At 34.8% G+C, this 20428-nt stretch overlaps 2 protein-coding genes across 9 annotated transcripts in view; one reads left to right on the plus strand and one right to left on the minus strand.

Moving 5' to 3' along the window:
- The window catches only part of tax1bp1a (Tax1 (human T-cell leukemia virus type I) binding protein 1a), a 50374-nt gene extending 36483 nt beyond the window's left edge, over nt 1–13891 (minus strand). For 2 of the 3 annotated variants that reach the window (XR_015516018.2, XM_088651386.1), the window contains exons 1-5: nt 13779–13872; nt 11470–11696; nt 8019–8121; nt 6293–6483; nt 4716–4823 (exon numbers count right to left, since the gene is read on the minus strand). Coding sequence is in view for 2 of the 3 variants with exons in the window: in XM_088651386.1 (XP_088507512.1) it covers nt 4716–4823; nt 6293–6483; nt 8019–8121; nt 11470–11661 (594 nt within the window). In the remaining variant the exon portion in view is untranslated. 3 annotated transcript variants of the gene reach the window in all.
- A 959-nt stretch (nt 13892–14850) lies between these two features.
- hibadha (3-hydroxyisobutyrate dehydrogenase a) overlaps nt 14851–20428 on the plus strand; it is a 56821-nt gene continuing 51243 nt past the window's right edge. For 5 of the 6 annotated variants that reach the window (XR_015515868.2, XR_015515869.2, XM_087294346.1 and 2 more), the window contains exons 1-3: nt 14859–14939; nt 16999–17159; nt 17296–17405. Coding sequence is in view for 4 of the 6 variants with exons in the window: in XM_087294346.1 (XP_087150472.1) it covers nt 14870–14939; nt 16999–17159; nt 17296–17405 (341 nt within the window). In the remaining 2 variants the exon portion in view is untranslated. 6 annotated transcript variants of the gene reach the window in all.

Genomic DNA, 20428 nt, shown 5'->3' on the forward strand with positions numbered 1-20428 from the left:
GCGTCGCCCAGAATGATCATGTATATAAAAACACATCACATCTGCAGCTGACGTCAGAACAGCAGAAAAGGTTGATTCTTCCCCCACATTTAAAGCTAGTGTTTAAATGATTCTCTAGTGTAATATCTAAAGTGATGACAAAACGTGATAATTTTGCTAAAATTTTAAGAAATGCCATCAGTCTACAGAGATTTCTTCCAGTATTTCGCTATTGCCATCGGGACATCACAATAATTAACCCAGAAAAAGCTAAAGCAGTGCATACACTACCAGAATACTGTTGTGTTTGGAACAGGAAAAATGCTAAAGACATTTCCGGCACATGCATTTCTTCATTATTCTTTTTTTTTTTACTGAACTAGCCTGCAGTAATAAAAAACAGAAGATTTATTCATTCATTCATTTTCTTGTCGTCTTAGTCCCTTTATTAATCCGGGGTCGCCACAGTGCGACCATAGTGCGATATCCAGCATGTTTTTACGTAGCGGATGCACTTCCAGCCGCAACCCATATCTGGGAAACATCCACACACACACATACACCTACACATACACACACACTCATACACTATGGACAATTTAGCCTACCCAATTCATCTGTACTGCATGTCTTTGGACTGTGGGGGAAACCGGAGCACCCCGAGGAAATCCACGTGAACGCAGGGACAACATGCAAACTCTACACAGAAACGTCAACTGAGCCGAGGTTCGAACCAGCGACCTTCTTGCTGTGAGGGGACAGCACTACCTACTGCGCCACTGCTTCGCCCAACAGAAGATTCATTAGAAAAAAAACAGATGGCCATACAAAAAGTAACTCAGGGTTATCCAAAGAGTGGCCAACACAAAATACATACATTCCTAATATGTGAGTGCAATCTCACACCCAACACACTACAATTACTATGGTATAAATACAGCACTACAACATACAAACGTTTTATAATGATTTGATCAGCTGTATTCTGTAATCACTCAGCGTTTTTCGTCCTTAGGGCTTATTATGCAGTCTCTGTCGCAATCTTGTGGATGGCGCTTTAAATCTGAAATTAAAAATATTTTCAAAAAGGCACTATCTTTATAAATAAACTGCATAAATGCAATCTAAACAACTACATTCTTACCTAAAAAGCCTAAACAGTACAGTATATTGTCCAACAGCTGCAATATTTGTCAAAGTGTAGTAAGTTTATTGATCTGCTGTCACGCTAAGTGAGTTGAGTAAACACACCATCCTCCTGTGTTTACAATCTCAGGAAATGCGGTCAGAGTTTATGCCAGACATGAGACTTATAGTTACCTTGGACATAAATTTAACGTAGCTGGAGAATGGCAAGAACAACTGAATGAAATCTGCAATGAATATTTTTGCAGACTGAACAAAATAGATCGCTGTCCTTTACCAGCCTGTCTAAACCTCCAAGCAGTTCGTGAGATCGCTCTCTCCAAAATACAACATCTGTTTGCTAACGTACACATCTCAAAGAAAGCTTTAAAGCAAATGAATGATAAGGCTGTGCAGCTGGCACGAAAATGGTTATGTCTTAATACACACACGACAAGAAGTATTTCATTCACTAACAAAACAGAGGGCGGACTTGGGTTTCCCAATATCGAGTGGATCTATTCAGCTACTAGAATAAACCATCTATTGCACATGTTGAACAGCGATGATCCGACAGTACAAAGGCTAGCCCGGAGCTCACTCCTTCTGGATTTGGGTAAACGCAAGGTGCCATATGCAGCTGAAGGAGAACCAAGTTTCTTAGGATTCAGAAAGAAACTCAATGGTAGGCTGGATACAGCGTCTGTGGGATTTGGAGTGCGCTCAGACTTGCCGGACCTGAATGACTTGTGCAGCAGCATTAACATACAGCTGACCTGGAGGAACACGAGCGGACAGCAGGTGAAAGTCAGCGATGAGGCGATCATGGACATTGATAACACATCTGCTGAAGCAACTTTAGATAATGGTGGAGAAAAAAAGGAGCTGAAGGGCAGGACGTGCAGGTATGAGATTCTCCAGCACTTTTATACACAGCAGCGCAGTTACTGGACTCATCTGCGGCTCCAGGGCAAACTGGCCTGCCTGCAAAGCGCGGATCACACAGTCTCACACACTGCGCTACACAACCCCGCTATTGACCACACTATTATTAAGTTTGTTATTAGAGCTCGTTTACAAACACTTCCTACAAAGTTTAATCTGTCCGTGTGGTACCCGAAACACCATGAGCCCTTCTGCTTATTACATAGCGTTAGAACGGTGGAATCAACAGCACACATAATGAACGGCTGCCCCGCGTTCAAAGGCATGTACATCGCACGTCACGATCGCATTGTGAACATCACAGCTAAAGAGGTGGACAGAGTCAGTGTGCACAGTGCACTATACACTAACAAGACTGTACGAATGAACTGGTTTCCATCATTGAGCAGTAATGCACATGTTCTGAGTACTGTCATTAGAGATTTTCCAAACACTCCTGATATTGTTGTTGTGGATAAAGTATTAAAAAAACATTCTGATTATGGAAGTAGGCTGCTGTTTTGACTCATACATGGATCTGTGCTATTCAGAAAAAATGCTGAAATATCAACCATTAGTGTATGCTCTGAAAGTGTGGCTACAACAAAAAGCTGGTGGCTTTAATTTACGGTAGTCTAGGGCACGTTCATAAACTGTGTGTGAGGGGACTACAAATTGCCGGACTCAGTAAAAAAAGACTCTAAAAAAATTGCAAAGTATTGTTCTGTATCTGCAATAATAGGCAGTCTTCATGTGTGGAGAAGACAATGCCATCTCTATCCTTAATCCATTTACTTAATACTGCACGCAGAATGGATTGAGTGTCTAATAGTGCCACGCAAAAGATCATCAATGGTTGCATGCTGCTTGTACTGTGAAACATTATGGGCTCCTTACAATTATTTGGATGCTGTGTTATTCTAATAGTATTAGTCATTTCAAATAAAATGAATCAAATGTGTGTTTGTGTGTGTGTGTGTGTGTATAATAACAATAAAAAAGAAAATCTGTCACACTCTCTCCAAAATCACTGACTAAAGATTTAAACTTTAACATGTGCTGAGTAGGCTTGGGTGGTAATATGGTATAACGCGGTATCTAAAAATAGCAGCGGTATTAGTTTCAATACAGTTATACTATCATAAAAACAGTGAACTTATATATGAGACAAGGATTAAATATTAAATATAATTTATTTAATGTCTAAAAACGCGCATGTGTGGTCGTCATCACAGGACAGCGTGGAGGAGAAAGAGAGAGCCGGGGAAAGATGGTGAGCTGTGGACCAAGTGACCTGGTCTCGAAAAAACACAACTTCTGCAATTTGGCAGTATTTCAGGTTTCGACCAAACGAGAATGCAGAGGCGGTAAATACGGACAAGGCAATTTGCAAATTGTGTAACAAAAAGGTGACAGCGTGAGATGAAAATACCTCGAATCTAAAGTTGCATAAACAAAACTACCATCCAGTAACTGCTGTGAGGATGAACCCGAGTCCACTCAGCGCAACAGTTTCAATGCCTCCAGATCCAAGACCAACAACATCTAGGTCCAAAAAGTTTTTTTAAGGACATGGTAAAATACAATTGATTTGTGTGCAAGAAAACTATTCTGGACGTTTATGTTAATGTAATTCTGATTGACTGTTGTATTTACACTTTTTTATAAACTTCTATTTGTCTATTTGTTTCAGTATTAGAGTTTGGTATTCAGTTTTTCAACAGTTTAATGACATAATATATATATATATATATTTTTTTTTTTTATGCACGGTAATACCGTATATAGAGGTACAATAGGGAAAAGGTTTGATGTTATCAAAATTTGGATACCACCCAAGCCTAATGCAAAGTAAATCATTTACAAGGTGTTTCTAACAAAAATAATTCTCTATTTCAAACTATGCTTCGCTTTTCAAAGTGCTTCTTGGGACACTTCAGTAACATCTATCAGGTAGCTGTGGCACTGACATTTTCATGCGTGGCATTTCAAAAACTTGATAATAGTACCCAGAAATGTGGTCAAAAATAAACTGAAAGAAAAAAAAGAATGAAAGAAGGAGAGAGAGAGAGAGAGAGAGAGAGAGAGAGAGAGAGAGAGAGAGAGAGAGAGAGAGAGAGAGAGAGAGAGAGAGAGAGAGAGAGAGAGAGATCGCGTGACTGGCTGCTGTTGTGTCAGTGACTGGGTAGGTCTCTTTTTCTCTGTTGAGTGGTTTTGATGGACATTAACTCCTGGCTGTGTGCTCATATTTGACGTCACCTCTACGCTCTGTGGTCAGTACGGCACCACCATAACAGATGCCCACGTAAACTTTTCTCTCAATCCGTTTTTCTCAAACTCCCAGTAAATTGTCCTCAGCACAGTCAGAATTAAGTATGGATAAATCACATGACTTTATGGGTAAGGTCAGTAATGCACACCGAGACACACACACACTGCCATTATCTGATAAGATAAAGTGCTCTGTGGGAGTAAGTTCAGAGTCATTCAAACAGAGATGCGTTTTACACTTGGAGACAGAAAGTCTTAAAGCACAAATGTTCACACACACGCACAGGAAAGCGCTTTGATCTGTAGATAACTTGAACTTGTGATCTCTGGTGTGTTACAAGCTGCTCAAACACTGTGTGTGTGTGTTTGCTGCTTCATTGGTTGGTCTCTTTTATTTGTGAAGGTGTGTTTAGTACCTGGTTCTGTTGTCTCTGTTTCTCCTGAAGCTGATCTCTCTCCTGTGTGAGGAGCCGGAGTGCTTTCTGCAGTTCTTTGCACTCTTGTTGAACTTCTTCTACACGCTGCTGCTCACAAAAACAGTTAAATAAGACGAAAAAAAAAAAAAACAGATGTAAATGAGTTTACATAACCTAGTCAGATGTGCTGCTGCTACTTGATCATAGACAGCATCTGACCATAATGGCGGATGAAAGATCTAGAAGGCTTTCAAAAAAGGCTCGACATAGTTTTTTAAATAAAAGTTTTAATTAAAATGCTGCTAAAATAATGGCTTTAAACTGTAATAAGTTAATTAAAATTCAGCAAATGCAAATATTAAATAAAATAATACATTATATTTGGACTGAAAATGTTTTAAATCAATGCTTTTCAGTACTAAACAAAAAATAAATATATTTAAATGTGTGTGTTTATATAGTGGTGTGAAAAAAGTATTTGCCCCCTTACTGATTTCTTATTTTATTAGCATGCATCACTTTAATGTTTCAGATTATCAAACAAATTGAAGTATTAGTCAAGAACAACACAAGTAAAAACATTATGCAGTTTTTAAATGAAGGTTTTATTAATAATGGAAAACAAAATACAAAACTACATAGCCCTGTGTGAAAATGTGTTTGCCCCTAAACCTAAGAACTGGTAGGGCCACCCTTAGCAACAACAATTGCAATCACACATTATTAATAACTTGCAATGAGTCTGTTACAGCACTGTGAAAGAATTTTGGCCGACTCATCTTTGCAGAATTGTCATTATTCAGCCATATTGGAGCGTTTTTGAGCATAAACCAACTTTTTAAGAACAGGCCACAGCATCTCAAATGGATTCATGTCAGGACTTTGACTAGGCCATTCCAAAGTCCTCATTTACCTTTACTACAGCCATTCAGAAGTAAGCTTGGTGGTGTGCACAAGTTCACTTCAGCTTGAGGTCACTAATAGATGGCTGGACATTCTCCTTTAGTATATTTTTGCACACAGCAGAACTCATGGATGTGATGAATTTGAGTTATGTTCAAACACATTTGTTCACTCACACAAGGCTGTGTGGTTTAGTTTTCCCTTAATAATAAAAACCTTCATTCAAAAACTTTATTGTTTTAACTTGGCTTAAATATACACAATATTATTGGGAAACAATTGACTAAAAAATTGCAAAATTGGCTTACTTGGCTAAAACTTTGAATTAAATAATTTTTTAAACAATCATTTCTGAACTAAACAGATATTTTCCACATTTTAATTTAACAAACATTGGGAAAATTCATAATTTTCAGTTAATAAACTTGTTTCCTGCTTTTCAGTACCAAACTGAACAGCCATTTCTTATATATTGTATGCATTCCTTTAATTATATATATATACATATATATATGTACTTTGTAACTGACCATTGTTTTTTCTCACTTTGTTACATTAGATTTACTGGTATTACCACAACAAATCATAGGAAGGATTAAACTTTTCTTTACACTTATGCAATAAAACAAGTCAGTTGAGGTGACATCAATATACATTTTTTATATAATGCATACCTCAAGAAGCCCAGTCTTTGTCGTCACAACCAGTATGTCTGAGTTTCCATCATCTTCCACCGTTAGTAGCTCCTCCCCTGTGGGTGTAGCTGGGCGGAACTGGAACGGTGTGCTCGCACCTCTGATTTCACCCGTATGTGTGACATAACAGAACTGATAAAATTCACCATCACTGCGAGGGACATAATAACCTAGGAAAAAGCATGCAGAACATTTTATTACAAAAGTTTAATTTTGTAATTTATAATTAAAAAATATTAACAAAAGTTAGACATACCAACAATACAATTTTAACAACATAAAATTTCAAGTGAAAAAAAAATTAGGTAAATATTTGCTGAATAATAAAAAGATCAAATTTAAGCAGTTGCAGTTTTAAATAAAGGTATTTACATTTCTATTTCAGCTGAGAAAATTTTTTAATTAATTTATTTTTAGCATCACTGCAGAACTTTTTAATAGTTTGCATTAGTTTTTATTTTTTCTACTCAAGGTATATATATATATATATATATATATATATATATATATATATATATATATATATATATATATATATATATATATATATATATATATATATATATATATATATATATACATTGCTCAGCATAATTATGTACACCCCATTATGTAAATTATTATTTTTATCAATTTATCAGTGAATATAGGTGATGTATTTTGACACATTTAAACAAAAGAGATTTATTAAACAGATATATTTATTAAAATAATATTTTAATCACCAAACATATTTAGAAACTGAAAGATAATACAATTAAATTAAAGCAAAATTTAGCAAAAAAAATTAAATAAAATACAACATACAAAATTGCAACTAAATTTTTACTTCTCTTGATTTGTCCTCTTTTTTAAATTTGTTTTTAACATTTTCTATAACTGGATGTACTATTTTTTGGACTGTCATCGTAAGTTATTTTGTTGGATAAGCTCCAGATTTGGCTTCAGTACTGACTATTCTAATGTTTATGGACAAATATAATATTGTATAGCTTAGCTTCCTATTAAAAGTATTACTTTAAAAAATATGTAATTTACATAACATATATATATATAGTTGAAGTCAGAATTATTTACCCCCTGAATTATTAGCCCCCCCTGTTTATGTTTATTTTTTACTCCAATTTCTGTTTAACGGAGAGAAGATTTTTACAACACATTATTAAATAGAACAGCTTTAATACCTCATTTCTAATAACTGATTTATTTTATCTTTGCCTAATGACAGTAAATAATATTTGACTAGATATTTTTCAAGATACTTTTATACAGCTTAAAGTGACATTAAAAGGCTTAACTAGGTTAATTAGGTTAACTAGGCAGGTTGGGGGAATTAGGTAAGCTATTGTATAACGATGGTTTGTTCTGTAGAGTATTAAAAAAAAATGCTTAAAGGGGCTAATAAGTTCATCCTTAAAATTGTGTTAAAAAAATAAAAACTGCTTTTATTCTAGCCAAAATAAAACAAATAAGACTTTCTCCAGAAGAAAAAATATTATCAGACATACAGTAAAAATTTCCCTGCTCTACTACACATCATTTGGGGAATAAAAAAAATTTAATTATTCAAAGGGGGGCTAATAATTTTGACTTCAACTGTGTATATAGAGGTATAAAATAATTTCTTACCCTAATTGTTGTTGCATACTGCATCGGGTATATGTGGTGATTTTATGTGTGTGAGTGTATGTGTTTATGTATATACCCTGAAAAATGATAGTTCGGTGAACAGTGGATCCCTCTGTGTAGTTTTCAGGCATGGGAGACCAGAGAAACGTGTAGTAGTCTCTTGCACTGCTCCAGCCCACCTAACACACACAACACACACAATGTTAATGTGAATTGACCAATGAAGGCCTATGAAAAGGGTTACCGTAAAAAGAAAAAAAAGAGACTATTTTAGTATGACCATAACAACTCACGTGAAACAATAAAAAAACTGTGACTACAGAAGGAACTCCTAGGCAAAAATACAGCAACGTTACAAACTATCAATAATTTAAACAGAAAGTTCTATTAATTTATGTTGTATCAATTTCACAGGTAATGAATAGGAATCACAATAAGACAAAGAGAAGTGAAAAGACTTAGCTGCAAAAAAAAAAAAAAACATGACATCTGTAAGTCATAGCCAGTTTCGAAAAGAGGGTGCAGTGTGTGGGTATATACGGCTGGAAAAAGCCGGCGTAATGGAAAAAAGGACCGGGAAAAGGTGAAAATTTTACACTTGCTTCAAAGGCGACAGAAATTGTGTGGTTACTCTGAAAAGCATGTGCGCATGTGAATTTCATCCATTCTGCCTTTGAAGCTAGTGTAAAATTTTCACTTCCATAACCACTCTTTTTTTGTCCGTACATTGTACAAATTAGTGATTATATGTCTTTTTATGCAGTTTTAAATGAAATATGACAAAAACAAGTACAGTATGTAATGTAGTGTCACATACAGTTACGTCATACAGTTAAAAACTACACACACACACACTCACACACACACACACAGTCAGTCAGCAATTTGTCTTTGTGATTTTTCACAACACTACCTAACATTTACTTTGATTACTATATATCACATCTGTAATTCCTTTTTTTTACGGAAAGTACTCTGCTTTCATCTGACACAGAGTTGTTTGTGAAGAAATCACCTATTAATTACAGAGAAGAGGAGAGCAAGAGGAGAGAGTGAGAGAGAAGGTATTCTGGTGTGTTTCAAACAACCATACTTGTACATACAGGACTGTTAAATGATAAATGAAATAATAAGAGGGCTGACTTCACTATAAATCAGGTGCATAAGGACATGTTCGGCATGTGCACGACAAGTTAATTATATGGTACCCAAGTGTGTGTTTCTGTGCTTAAACCTACAGTATGCATGTGTATGCATGATTACACTGCATTGTAGTATTGCTTAAAGGAAGGCTGTTTTCGACGTGCCTCAACATTCTCCTTGATAAAGAATACTATGTTTGTTCAGCCTATCAAATGTAAAGAGAAGATTTTTCAACCACAACATAGACTGTGTCCAAGCTGGAAATAACATTTCATTCATTTTTTTTTCGGCTTAGTCCCTTTATTAATCTGGGGTCACCACAGTGGAATGAACCGCCAACTTAACTAGCATAAGTTTTACGCAGCGAATGCCCTTCCAGCTGAACCCATCTCTAGGAAAGAGCTAAACATTTGTTGAACAATAAAGTGATAAACAGATAATCTTCTATTAACCAGTGGCATTTTGAATAAAAGCATTTCATTTATTATTTCAGGTGAGTAAAAAACATCTGTACCTGTGCCATTTTAGTATCACTGCATTTAATAATTTAATAGTTTATTTTTATATTTATTCATTAAATATTTTGATAGATTAATTAGTTTAGTAATATCTATCTACCATTCTATCTATCGTTCGATCTACTGATCTAGTTAGGACAAACAAACAAACAGACAGACAGACAGACAGACAGACAGACAGACAGACAGACAGACAGACAGACAGACAGACAGACAGACAGACAGACAGACAGACAGACAGACAGACAGACAGACTGATTGATAGATAGATAGATAGATAGATAGATAGATAGATAGATAGATAGATAGATAGATAGATAGATAGATAGATAGATAGATAGATAGATAGATAGATATATAGATAGATAGATAGATAGATAGATAGATAGATAGATAGATAGATAGATAGATAGATAGATAGATAGATAGATAGAAAGTGTTAGAAAATGTTAGCAGTAATCTCTTATCTCTAAATTATGCAATTCACTGAAAAAGTACTTTCTCATTGCCACCAGAGGGAGCCTGTGGTTCATAAAGCAATAAATGGGATTACACAAATAAAGGTGTGTGCGTTAAATATTTTTGAGTGCCTAAGGAATAATTCCCCCATAACCTCATTGATTATTTAAATATGACTCCATATACAGCTGAAATCAAATTTATTAGCCGCCCTTTAACTTTTTTTTTTTAAATCTTTCCCAAATGATGTTTAACAGAGAAAGGAAATTTTCACAGTATGTCTTATAATTTTTTTTTTTTTTTCTGGAGAAAGTCTTATTTGTTTTATTTCAGCTAGAATAAAAGCAGTTTTAGATTTTTAAACACCATTTTAAGGTCAATATTATTAGCCCCTTTAAGCTATATATATATATATATATATATATATATATATATATATATATATATATATATATATATATATATATATATATATATATATATTTAATTATTTATAAATATATTTTGATAGTCTACAGAACAAACCATAGTTATACAATAACTTGCCAAATTACCCTAACCTACCTAGTTAACCTAATGACTTAGTTAAGTCTAAGATTAAATGTCCCTTTAAGCTGTATAGAAGCATCTTAAAAGATATTTAATAAAATATTATTCACTGTCATTATGGCAAAGATCAAATAAATCAGTTATTAGAAATGACTTATTAAAACTAATGTTTAGAAATGTGTTGAAAAAGTCTTCTCTCTGTTACACAGAAATTGGGGGAAAAACTAACAGGGGAGCTAATAATTCAGGGGTTTAATAATTCTGACTTCAACTGTATATATTATTAAAGTTGACCCAATCGTTTAGATTAGTGTAACATTAAAGTCTCGCTACAATTATATTTTTATGTATTACACAATTTAAGAGAGACAATATTTGATATAACACTATATCCTATCGCAAAATGAATTAATGAATGAATTAACGAATGAATGAAGCCACGGGGAAGGATTCAGTTGTCATAAGAAAAGCCCACAACATCCAACAAAACACACATGGGAACACATACACAGACAGATTCAAGCCACAACCCTCTTGTTCCATAAACTAACCATCAAAACAAGAGTGATATTGAGCAGATTAACTATTTTCCCCCTATCCAATTTTCCCCTTTACCCACCACTCTAAATGTTGTATGGAAAGATCTGGTTGATTTGAAGTGCCTTTTATATAGTCATAAACGGTCATTGTATCTTAACAAGATGTAAAGTTTCCGTGCACTCATTTCCTCTTGATTAAGTGTGAGATTAAATTTCAACATGAAAGCAAAAGCTAGAAAAAAAGTGTTTTTAAATTGAATAGCATCTCTGTATATGACAAGCAGTTGTTTTTTTTGTAGACATGTGTGAGTGCACCAACCTTAAAGATTCCAACCCAGTCTTTTGGATGTGGTGTGATGAAAGGAGTGAGTGTGTAATGACATTCAAGAGCTGCCTGAGGGAGGAAGCTTTTCCCAACATTCTGGAAGATGACATGGGCGAAGTTGGATGTCTCCATGACAACACTTCCTCCTCCACCTGCAGATGCTCCCACGTTACAGGATGACGACATCGTAAGTGATCTAGGAATGCCTGTGACTGTTCTACCTGGAAGCAGAAGGAATGAAGATTGTGAAGCAATTCTGTTTAATTTACACATTCACACAAGGTAAAACATTCAATTAAATGATCATTACTGCAGAATACACCCCAATAGATATTTTATTTATATATTATTCTGCATTTTTGCTGCTAACTACAAATTAATAAATCAATGCATATTAAATATTAATTATATTCTCCTGTTTTACTCGTAAAAAAAAAATCCATGCACAGCTATTTAGAAATTATTGGTTTCACAGAAACAAAGATGGTTGACGCAGTAGGTAGTGCTGTCGCTGATTAGCAAAAAGGTCGCTGGTTTGAGCAGTTGGCATGGATCAGTTGGCGTTTCTGTGTGGAGTTTGCATGTTCTCCGTGCGTATGCATGGGTTTTCTTCGGGTGCTCCGGTTTCCGCCACAGTCCAAAGACATGCGGTACAGGTGAATTGGGAAGGCTAAATTGTCCTTAGTATATGAGAGTGAAAGGGTATGTATGGATGTTTCCCAGAGATGGGTTGCGGCTGGAAGGATATCCGAGGCATGAAACGTGCAGGATAAGTTGGCGGTTCATTCCGCTGTGGCGACCAGGAATTTATAAAGGGACTAAGTCGAAAAGAAAATGAATGAATGAGAAAAAAAGATGAATTATTAGACCTTGTCCCGTTTTTATACTTCATAATTTATTATGATTAACCTATAAGAATGGTGGTGCGGTAGTGTAGTGAGTAGCACTGTCGCCTCATAGCAAGATGGTCGCTGGTTCGAGCCTTGGCTGGATCAGTTGGTGTTTCTGTTTGCACGTTCTCCCCATATTTGCGTGGGTTTCCTGGTTTCCCCTCACAGATCCAAAGACATGCGGTATAGGTGAATTGGGTAGGCCAAAATGTTTGTAGTGAATGAGTGTGTTTGGGTGTTTCCCAGTGATGGGTTGCAGCTGGAAGGGCATCCACTGCGTAAAACATATGCTGGATAAGTTGGCAGTTCATTCTGATGGTGAGTCCCGATTGATAAAGGGACTAAGCCAAAAATTAAATGAATGAATGAATGAACCTATAAGAATCAAGTATTATAAAAATTGTCTACATAAATCTACATTTTAAGTATCTTCTGATTAATTTTAATTTCTGATATGCATGTTTAAATTCTTAGTTCATAGTGTTACTTTAAAAGTTTAAAAATATTGGCGTATGAAAGTCTAACATTCTCTCAAAGATTTGAATGAATATTCTTCATGTCGCCTTTATGTTTTTGAGGATAAATGTTTAGTAATAATATTGAATATTGAATATTTTACGTTGTCTATGGTACTTTGCCTAAAACATTGCAGCTGAACGAATCTTAGAATGTTCAGAAAACATAACGTTCCCATGTTGGTTGCAAATTATAAAATGGAAAGTTTCCTCAGCATTAATCAAAACAAGAAAAATCTTGTTTAACATATTTTTTAAACATGTAGAAAAGCAGACGTTTACAAAGAGCATTCAGAAAACGTAAAAAGGATGTTATGAAAATGTTATTAGGACATATTTACCTTAGCTAAAACTGTAATGTATAGAAATGGTTTATAAATGAGCTGCATATGGAACACCTGCCCTAGTTCAGGCTGGATGGGGCGATGCCGAGTAGGCCTGTATTCATGGAACTGCTGATGGTGCTGTCATCCCTTTCTAGGCCTTTATCGTCGACAGCTAATTTATTTTACAATAATATATATATTCCTACCGAACTGACGATACAAAAGCTTAAAAACGTACTATTCTTTGTCTTACTGAAACATGTCTGTTTTAACCGAAAGGTAGCCTACAGTATATGCAGTTTCTCTTGAATTATGTTGCTAAATAACAAGCCACTGCGGGTTTTAATGATAGTTGCACTAAACGTATAGTAAAATGCGTTCCTTTTCCTATATTATACGCCAAAATTATTACTGCCGGTGACCTTAGAGAATGAGCTAATGAAATGAGTTTTAATCTCTTCACTGCAATCCCAGCCCTAAATACATTGCGATAACAAGCACGCAATTACAAATTCTGTTTCCAAAATTGTCACTATAAATATACAAGTCATCGCTGAATAAATCTATTATACCTGTAATCCATGTTAACTTGAAGATCTGATAACTCTTGTTGTTTAGATTGCTAGTCAACGCAGACTGAGAGCGTCCCTGTCATAAAACTGAACCGGGTGTCAACATGTTTTGGGACCTAGATACGTCATGAAACTTCCGGTAGGTCGCGCTCTGTGATTGGTTTATTTATTCATGTCACAGATATTCTTGTACTACCATTGGTTAGTGGTGAACCCCAACAAAAGAGCGATGGGTCCGACTCTTTCGAGCAAATCTGTGTCCTCTCGAACACTATGCGGTTAAAAGAGACCCCGGTTCACCTTGAATGATTTACTTGTAAGCTAAGATTCAGTTCGTGAGAGAATAATTTCAGTTCACTTCTAAGGTTTAAAAGGACGATTCGTTTACGAGTTAGTTATTGCTTCATTAAAACATATAAATAGAAAATGCTAAGCGTTACACTATCATGGAACTATATGGAAACTGTGGTTGAATTGAAAATTGGAACAGTTTAATCAATGAAATGCGTTTTTTATACATTGAATCGAGTATAATGTATGAAAAGCGAGGGTAGAAAATGTAATGCAATTATCGAGCAAAGCAAACAGATCATTTATAAGGCCTCACAAACAGTTGTAGAATTGTTGTTTCATATAAGTTGAATAACGTTACGAGACGAATTAAAGATCTTTAAACAATTTTACAACAGAAAAGAGAACTTCAGAAACATTATTTATGTACTAGGAAAGGGTCTTTGTATTTTTTCATTTGTTTAGCAACTGTGTTTTGGATTCGGAGCAAAGTGTGGTTGTTCTCCTTTAAGCGCAAGGACAACAAGTTCATACAGTGACCATACATTCGCTTAGAAGTCAAAAACGTCTAGCCATTCTTAATCTTTTAAGTAGTATCTCCTTAATTCTATTCAAAGAAATCACAGCATGAATGCGGGGAGAAACTCCATGATATCTGAACGACGATCTCGATCTAATTGGTTGATAATCAAATCCGTATCAGTGATTGGTGGAAGGGAGATGTCAGTCATAGGACCCGCCCCCTGTGTTCCTGACTCGTACACAACTGTCTCTAGGCGCTGAGGTCAAGGGGAATAAGCATGGCCGCTTTGTTTAGAGGGTATCGGAATTTTTATAAAAGAAGCAATAAACATGTGGAGCTCATATTGGGTAGGTCATTTCCTCATTAATCGTCTGTTGACAGACTAAGTTGATAAATACGCCGTTAATGTTATTGCAAAGAGTAACTTGGTTCGGGAATTTAGATTTTTCTTTTTTTTATTTTGTTGTCAGTTTTGTGCACATACGTGGAGTATGCTTGAGCATGTCTGTAGAATTATATGATCAGGCATTGTGCACAATATGCAATGCACTGTTTACTTTTTAAGCAATACAAGTTGTGCAATCCAGTTGGGGTTTAGGAGCTCATAGCTTGCATATTATAGTTAAAATGTTTCTTAAACTGTAAACTATTAACCATTTCAATGTTTTAAGTATCTATTTTAAAAATCTACCTTTTTAACAAGTTTAGAATGCAATTAAGCTTTTATGTCACTTAAGTTTTCATATGGCAAATATTTTATTATGTGCTTAACCTAATAACTCCATGGATTAGATTTATTTTATACTTGACTTTAACTTATACTGTCATTGATTTTTACATGATCCCTTTAGTAAGCTCCTTATCTCAGGTCTTTTAATTCATATGGTGAGAAAACATCTCATGTATAATTGAATTTGTGGCAATAATTGCCGATGTTTTTAATCACAATGGTATTATCAGGATGCTGACATATGCTGCTAAAGGCTTATTAAAATTATAATAACAAAAAGCAAGTACTTTTTGTTTGCTTGTTTGTTTGATGTAAAACATCTTTCAAATAAATGAAATTGCAAAAGAATTGTGCACCCATTTTCTCTGTCTAATGATCCTTTGCATGAATTATGTGAATATTTACTGTCACACGAAAATACCAATTGCAATGTTATTTTTATAACACCATGAATATAAAGTACAATCACAAAAACAAACATATATTAGTATGCTTATCAAAACATCATTATTTAAAATAATTGGATCGTTATTTTGAATGGAAATTTCCTAAACTGCAAGTTCAGCCCATTATTAGAAACTAAGAAGTCACATAAAGTGCAGTAGGTATTAGATTACACTTTACAATAATGTCTCATTAAAATGTACATCAACAGTGAGAAATGGCTACATTTTTAGTTTAATTGCAACCCAGTTGTATTAGTTATTAACTCCATTAAAGAATGCATTAAATAAATAGGAGATCTTGAAAAAAATATTAGCAAAAATATTAGCAATAACCTCATAGTACTGAAAGCCTATTTCCCACGCAGCAAATTAACAAAGCGCACCGTAGACAACAATACATCAAGTAACATTCACCAGAGAGAAAACGTTATAGTGGAGAATTGTTAATTACAATAACAAACATAATAGAAGAAGGTAAGTTGTTGATGTTTGCCTACAATTTTCTGTCTTAACTGCATCCGTGAATGTGCTGATGACCTAATCATTTCTGTGTGATCAGGATACTTGGAGGTATGCAAAACATATATTGACAGGCAGGGACAACATATGGCAATGTTCATATAGAACATTTTAATTTGACAAACTATTTGTATTGTCCTACACCCTTCACAGAGTAATAAAATCATGTCAATGATGTTTCCAGCCATTTTCCATCTGGTCTTAGCTTGACAGGCTGGGAGATTACCTGCCAAAACCAGCTGGACCAGCCTGGTTTAAGCTGGACATAGCTGGTTTTGACTGGGCTCCCAGCCTGGCTAGGTTGGTCAAGCTGTTTTTAGCTTGTTATTTTCTAGCTTGACCAGCGAAGACCAGGCTGGAAATGGCTGGAAACCAGCCTGGAAATGGCCAAAATCCTTCTAAAACCAGGCTGGTCGACCAGCCAAAGCTGGTTTAGGCTGTTTTTTTCAGCAGGGATACTAAGATGTGAAGAGCTAAACAATAGAGAATTTGAAGAACATAACCTATTGGATCTGAAAAAAAGGTACAGCTTTTTAAACTTTTACAAAGTAATTTATTTATCATGATTCACAGTATTTTGGAATGCCCACAAAACTGTATCACAAAATATTTGCATGACTAATGTTGCCAGCTTTGGTGCACTATTTGAGGTTTTTGTTTGCCATAGAGATATTTGTTCTTTTTAAATCATGATATGTGTCTGTTGTTCAGTATCCTGTAGATCAATGGCCTCCAAGACTCCAGTGGGTTTTATTGGACTGGGTAACATGGGCACACCTATGGCTAGAAATTTACTGAAGAACGGATATCCTGTCATTGCTACGGATGCCTTCCCGGAGTCTTGCAAAGAGCTTCAGGATTCAGGAGCGCAGGTATAAATGTCTGGTTCTCAAAAAACAGAGTCTCAAAAGAGAATTACTGTTTTTCAGTTTTCTTTAATGTCTATCCAGTACAGATCTGTATTTGACCGACCTTAATGGAAATAACCACTGGTTCTTTTTCTTGCAGATCCTAGATAGCCCTGCTGAAGTGGCCGAAAAAGCAGACCGCATCATCACCATGCTACCGTCCAGCCCCAACGTCATTGAGGTTTATACAGGATCCAATGGCATCCTTAGGTGTGTTCACTCAAAATTAATTCTCCTTTTAATTTGACTGAATTTTACCATATTGAGGAAATGGTTGAATTTTCAAGTTTTTAAAAATTGTTATTACATAGTGTATAATTATTGCAATATAATTACCATCAACAAGACAAGTGTTCGATAAATGTTCCTCATAATGCTTATGCTTCAAAGTGGAACTAAATAGTGCTGCTTGTATGGACTAGATGGACAGCCCAATAGCAGTGACTTGTTTACATGTGGATAGGTCTTGAATCAATCAAAAGACCAGTTCTGAATGTAATATTGCAAAGAACATAAATGTCTCTGTGATTTACTTTAAACCCTGATGAAAAGCATTGAGGTTCACAACGGCTTTGACAAACGAGAAATATTGTGCCATGAATAATCCAGTTAGAGGTTGGATTGGTTTTACGGTAGTAAACTACACCATCATATTTGAAAGATATACATATGGATTTTATCTTATTATTAATGTTGATGTATATTAAATCTGATAAAAGATTTCACTGTAAAAATTATTAGTTGACTTTACTTTAAACATTTGTGAATCATTTGCCTTAAAATATTAGGTAAATATACAAACTACCTTGTCTATCTTGTTGTCGATCCCAGTTGTAAGAGCAACAAATACTAACCTGACTTCTACTTGATTATTTGGAAAAGTGGCAAAAGGTACATTTTTCAGATGAATCATCTGTTGAACTGCATCCCAATCATCACAAATGCTACAGAAGACATTTAGGAACCCATATGGACCCAAGATTCTCACAGAAATTAGCCAAGTTTGGGGAAGGAAAAGTCTTGGTTTGGCTTTACATTCAGTATGGGGGTATGCAAGAGATTTGCAGAGTGGATGGAAACATAAACAGCCCGAGGTATAAAGACATTTGTGCTGGTCGTTACATTACAAACCACAGGACTGGGCAAATTCTTCAGCAGGATAGCGCTCTTTCTCATACTTCAGCCTCCACATCAAAGTTCCTGAAAGCAAAGAAGGTCAAGGTGTTTCAGGATTGGCCAGCCCAGTCACCAGACATGAATATTGTTGAGCATGTCTGGGTTAAAATGAAGAAAGCATTGAAGATAAATCCAAAGAATCTTGATGAACTCTGGGAGTCCTGCAAGAACGCTTTCTTTGCCATTCCTGATGACTTTATTAAGAAGTTATTTGAGTCATTGCAGAGATGTATGGATACAGTCCTCCAAGCTCATTTGAGTATACACAATATTAATTCTCTACACCATGACTTTATATTCTATAATGATCATTATTTCAGTTAAGTTACAAGACATTTGTTTAAGTCAGACCTTACTGTCCTAATTAAATAATTAAATCAAGGCATGATCATATTTTATTTTGGTAAAATAAGCATAATCTAAAGGCCTTTGCCTTTTAGCCACTTCTCATATAAAATGATCAATTACAAGTCAAGTTATTATTTGTTGTTCCTAAAACTTGTCAGGTAGTGTATGTGCATTAGTCAAAAATTAAATTAAACCAACAATGCTTAACATAGCTTAAGCCTAATTAAAACGGGTTTGCTCGCTTTTTAATGTAAAGTCAACTTGTTGCATTTAAGACAGTGGGTTCACTCAAATTTTAAAATTAAAAGATATGAATACCTTTTTAAAGTTTAATATTGTTGCATAAATTGTTATTAGGTTATTGCTTTTACATTTTTACTTGATGTATTCACTATAGTGTTTTTATACAGTTTATATAACAGCATAGTTACATTTCAACATGATGATAATTTACTATATTTGCGGTTAACCTATAATTATCATTATTTAGATTTTTAGAGTTATTATAGTTTTATTGGGGGAAAAATGTACATCTGCATTGTGAGGGGGAAAATACCTCATTTTTTAATATCACCTCTACGAACATGCAGGAAATCAGAGATTGATGAGTATTAAGTTTTTAAAAAGCTGCCAAATTATTTACTCACTACAAGTTTTTAATCATTATTATTACTTTAAATACTGTTTCTTGGGGCATGTTGATGGTATATGTTTAACAGCTTGAGACAAGTAGTTTTATATACAAGATATATACATTTCTTCACAGCAGTTGTCTGGGTCATTTATAAAGATTAGGAATAGTCCTTAAGATTAAAGAGTTTCCACTCACTATATGCTTAGTACAGTAATTCTTTTAATCTAGTAATTCTTTTAAATCTACCTTAATTCTGGAAAAATCTAGTCTGTGGGGGTTTACAAGAGGAGAGACATAAAAACTGCTGGACAGCACAGTAAAATATAACTGTAATACTGTGTTACAGAATGTTTTTATAACTTTGCTTTTAGAATACTGGTGTATTCACTGCTGTGTAAATATGTTGGTTTATAGTGCTGTCAGATTTTCTAGATTTGATTATTTCTAACTTGTTAATGCTGCAATTTAATCAATCTAATAAAATAAAATGTATGAAGTGCTAAAGCACACAAAATTAAATGATGTAGTTTAAGCCACAGTTAGATGATCTCAAAGCTCTTAAAAGTTCATCACACTGAACACCAGTGGAAGTGCATGTAATTTTAACCCTGGTAGGTTGAAAACTAATATTAGATGATTTTATGTAAGATTTTATATTAAGATCAGATCAGCTAATCCCTAAGAAGTTTTTCATACCAATAATCTAGCAAACAAATGCATTGAAACAATAGATTCTAAACTACTAATTTAAATAACACCAGTCTTGCGATTACATCAGTGTTTGCAAGGAAAAAAAGAGATTTGGGGTCATTATTTATTTTATTTTTGTATTTCATTTTTGAAGTCGGGTAAAGGCAGTTGCTGTGGGTTTATTTATCTACTACAATACTATTTTCTATTGCACTGTGCATATACACTCACTGGTCACTTTATTAGGTACACCTTACTAGTACCGGGTTGGACCCCCTTTTGCCTTCAGAACTGCCTTAATCTTTTGTGGCATAGATTCAACAAGGTGCTGGAAATATTCCTCAGAGATTTTGGTCCATATTGAAATGATAGTATCACAGAGTTG

This window comes from Danio rerio, chromosome 19 (genome assembly GCF_052040795.2).
Source record: "Danio rerio strain M-AB ecotype USA chromosome 19, GRCz13ab, whole genome shotgun sequence".
In the NCBI taxonomy this organism is placed as follows: Eukaryota; Metazoa; Chordata; class Actinopteri; order Cypriniformes; family Danionidae; genus Danio; species Danio rerio.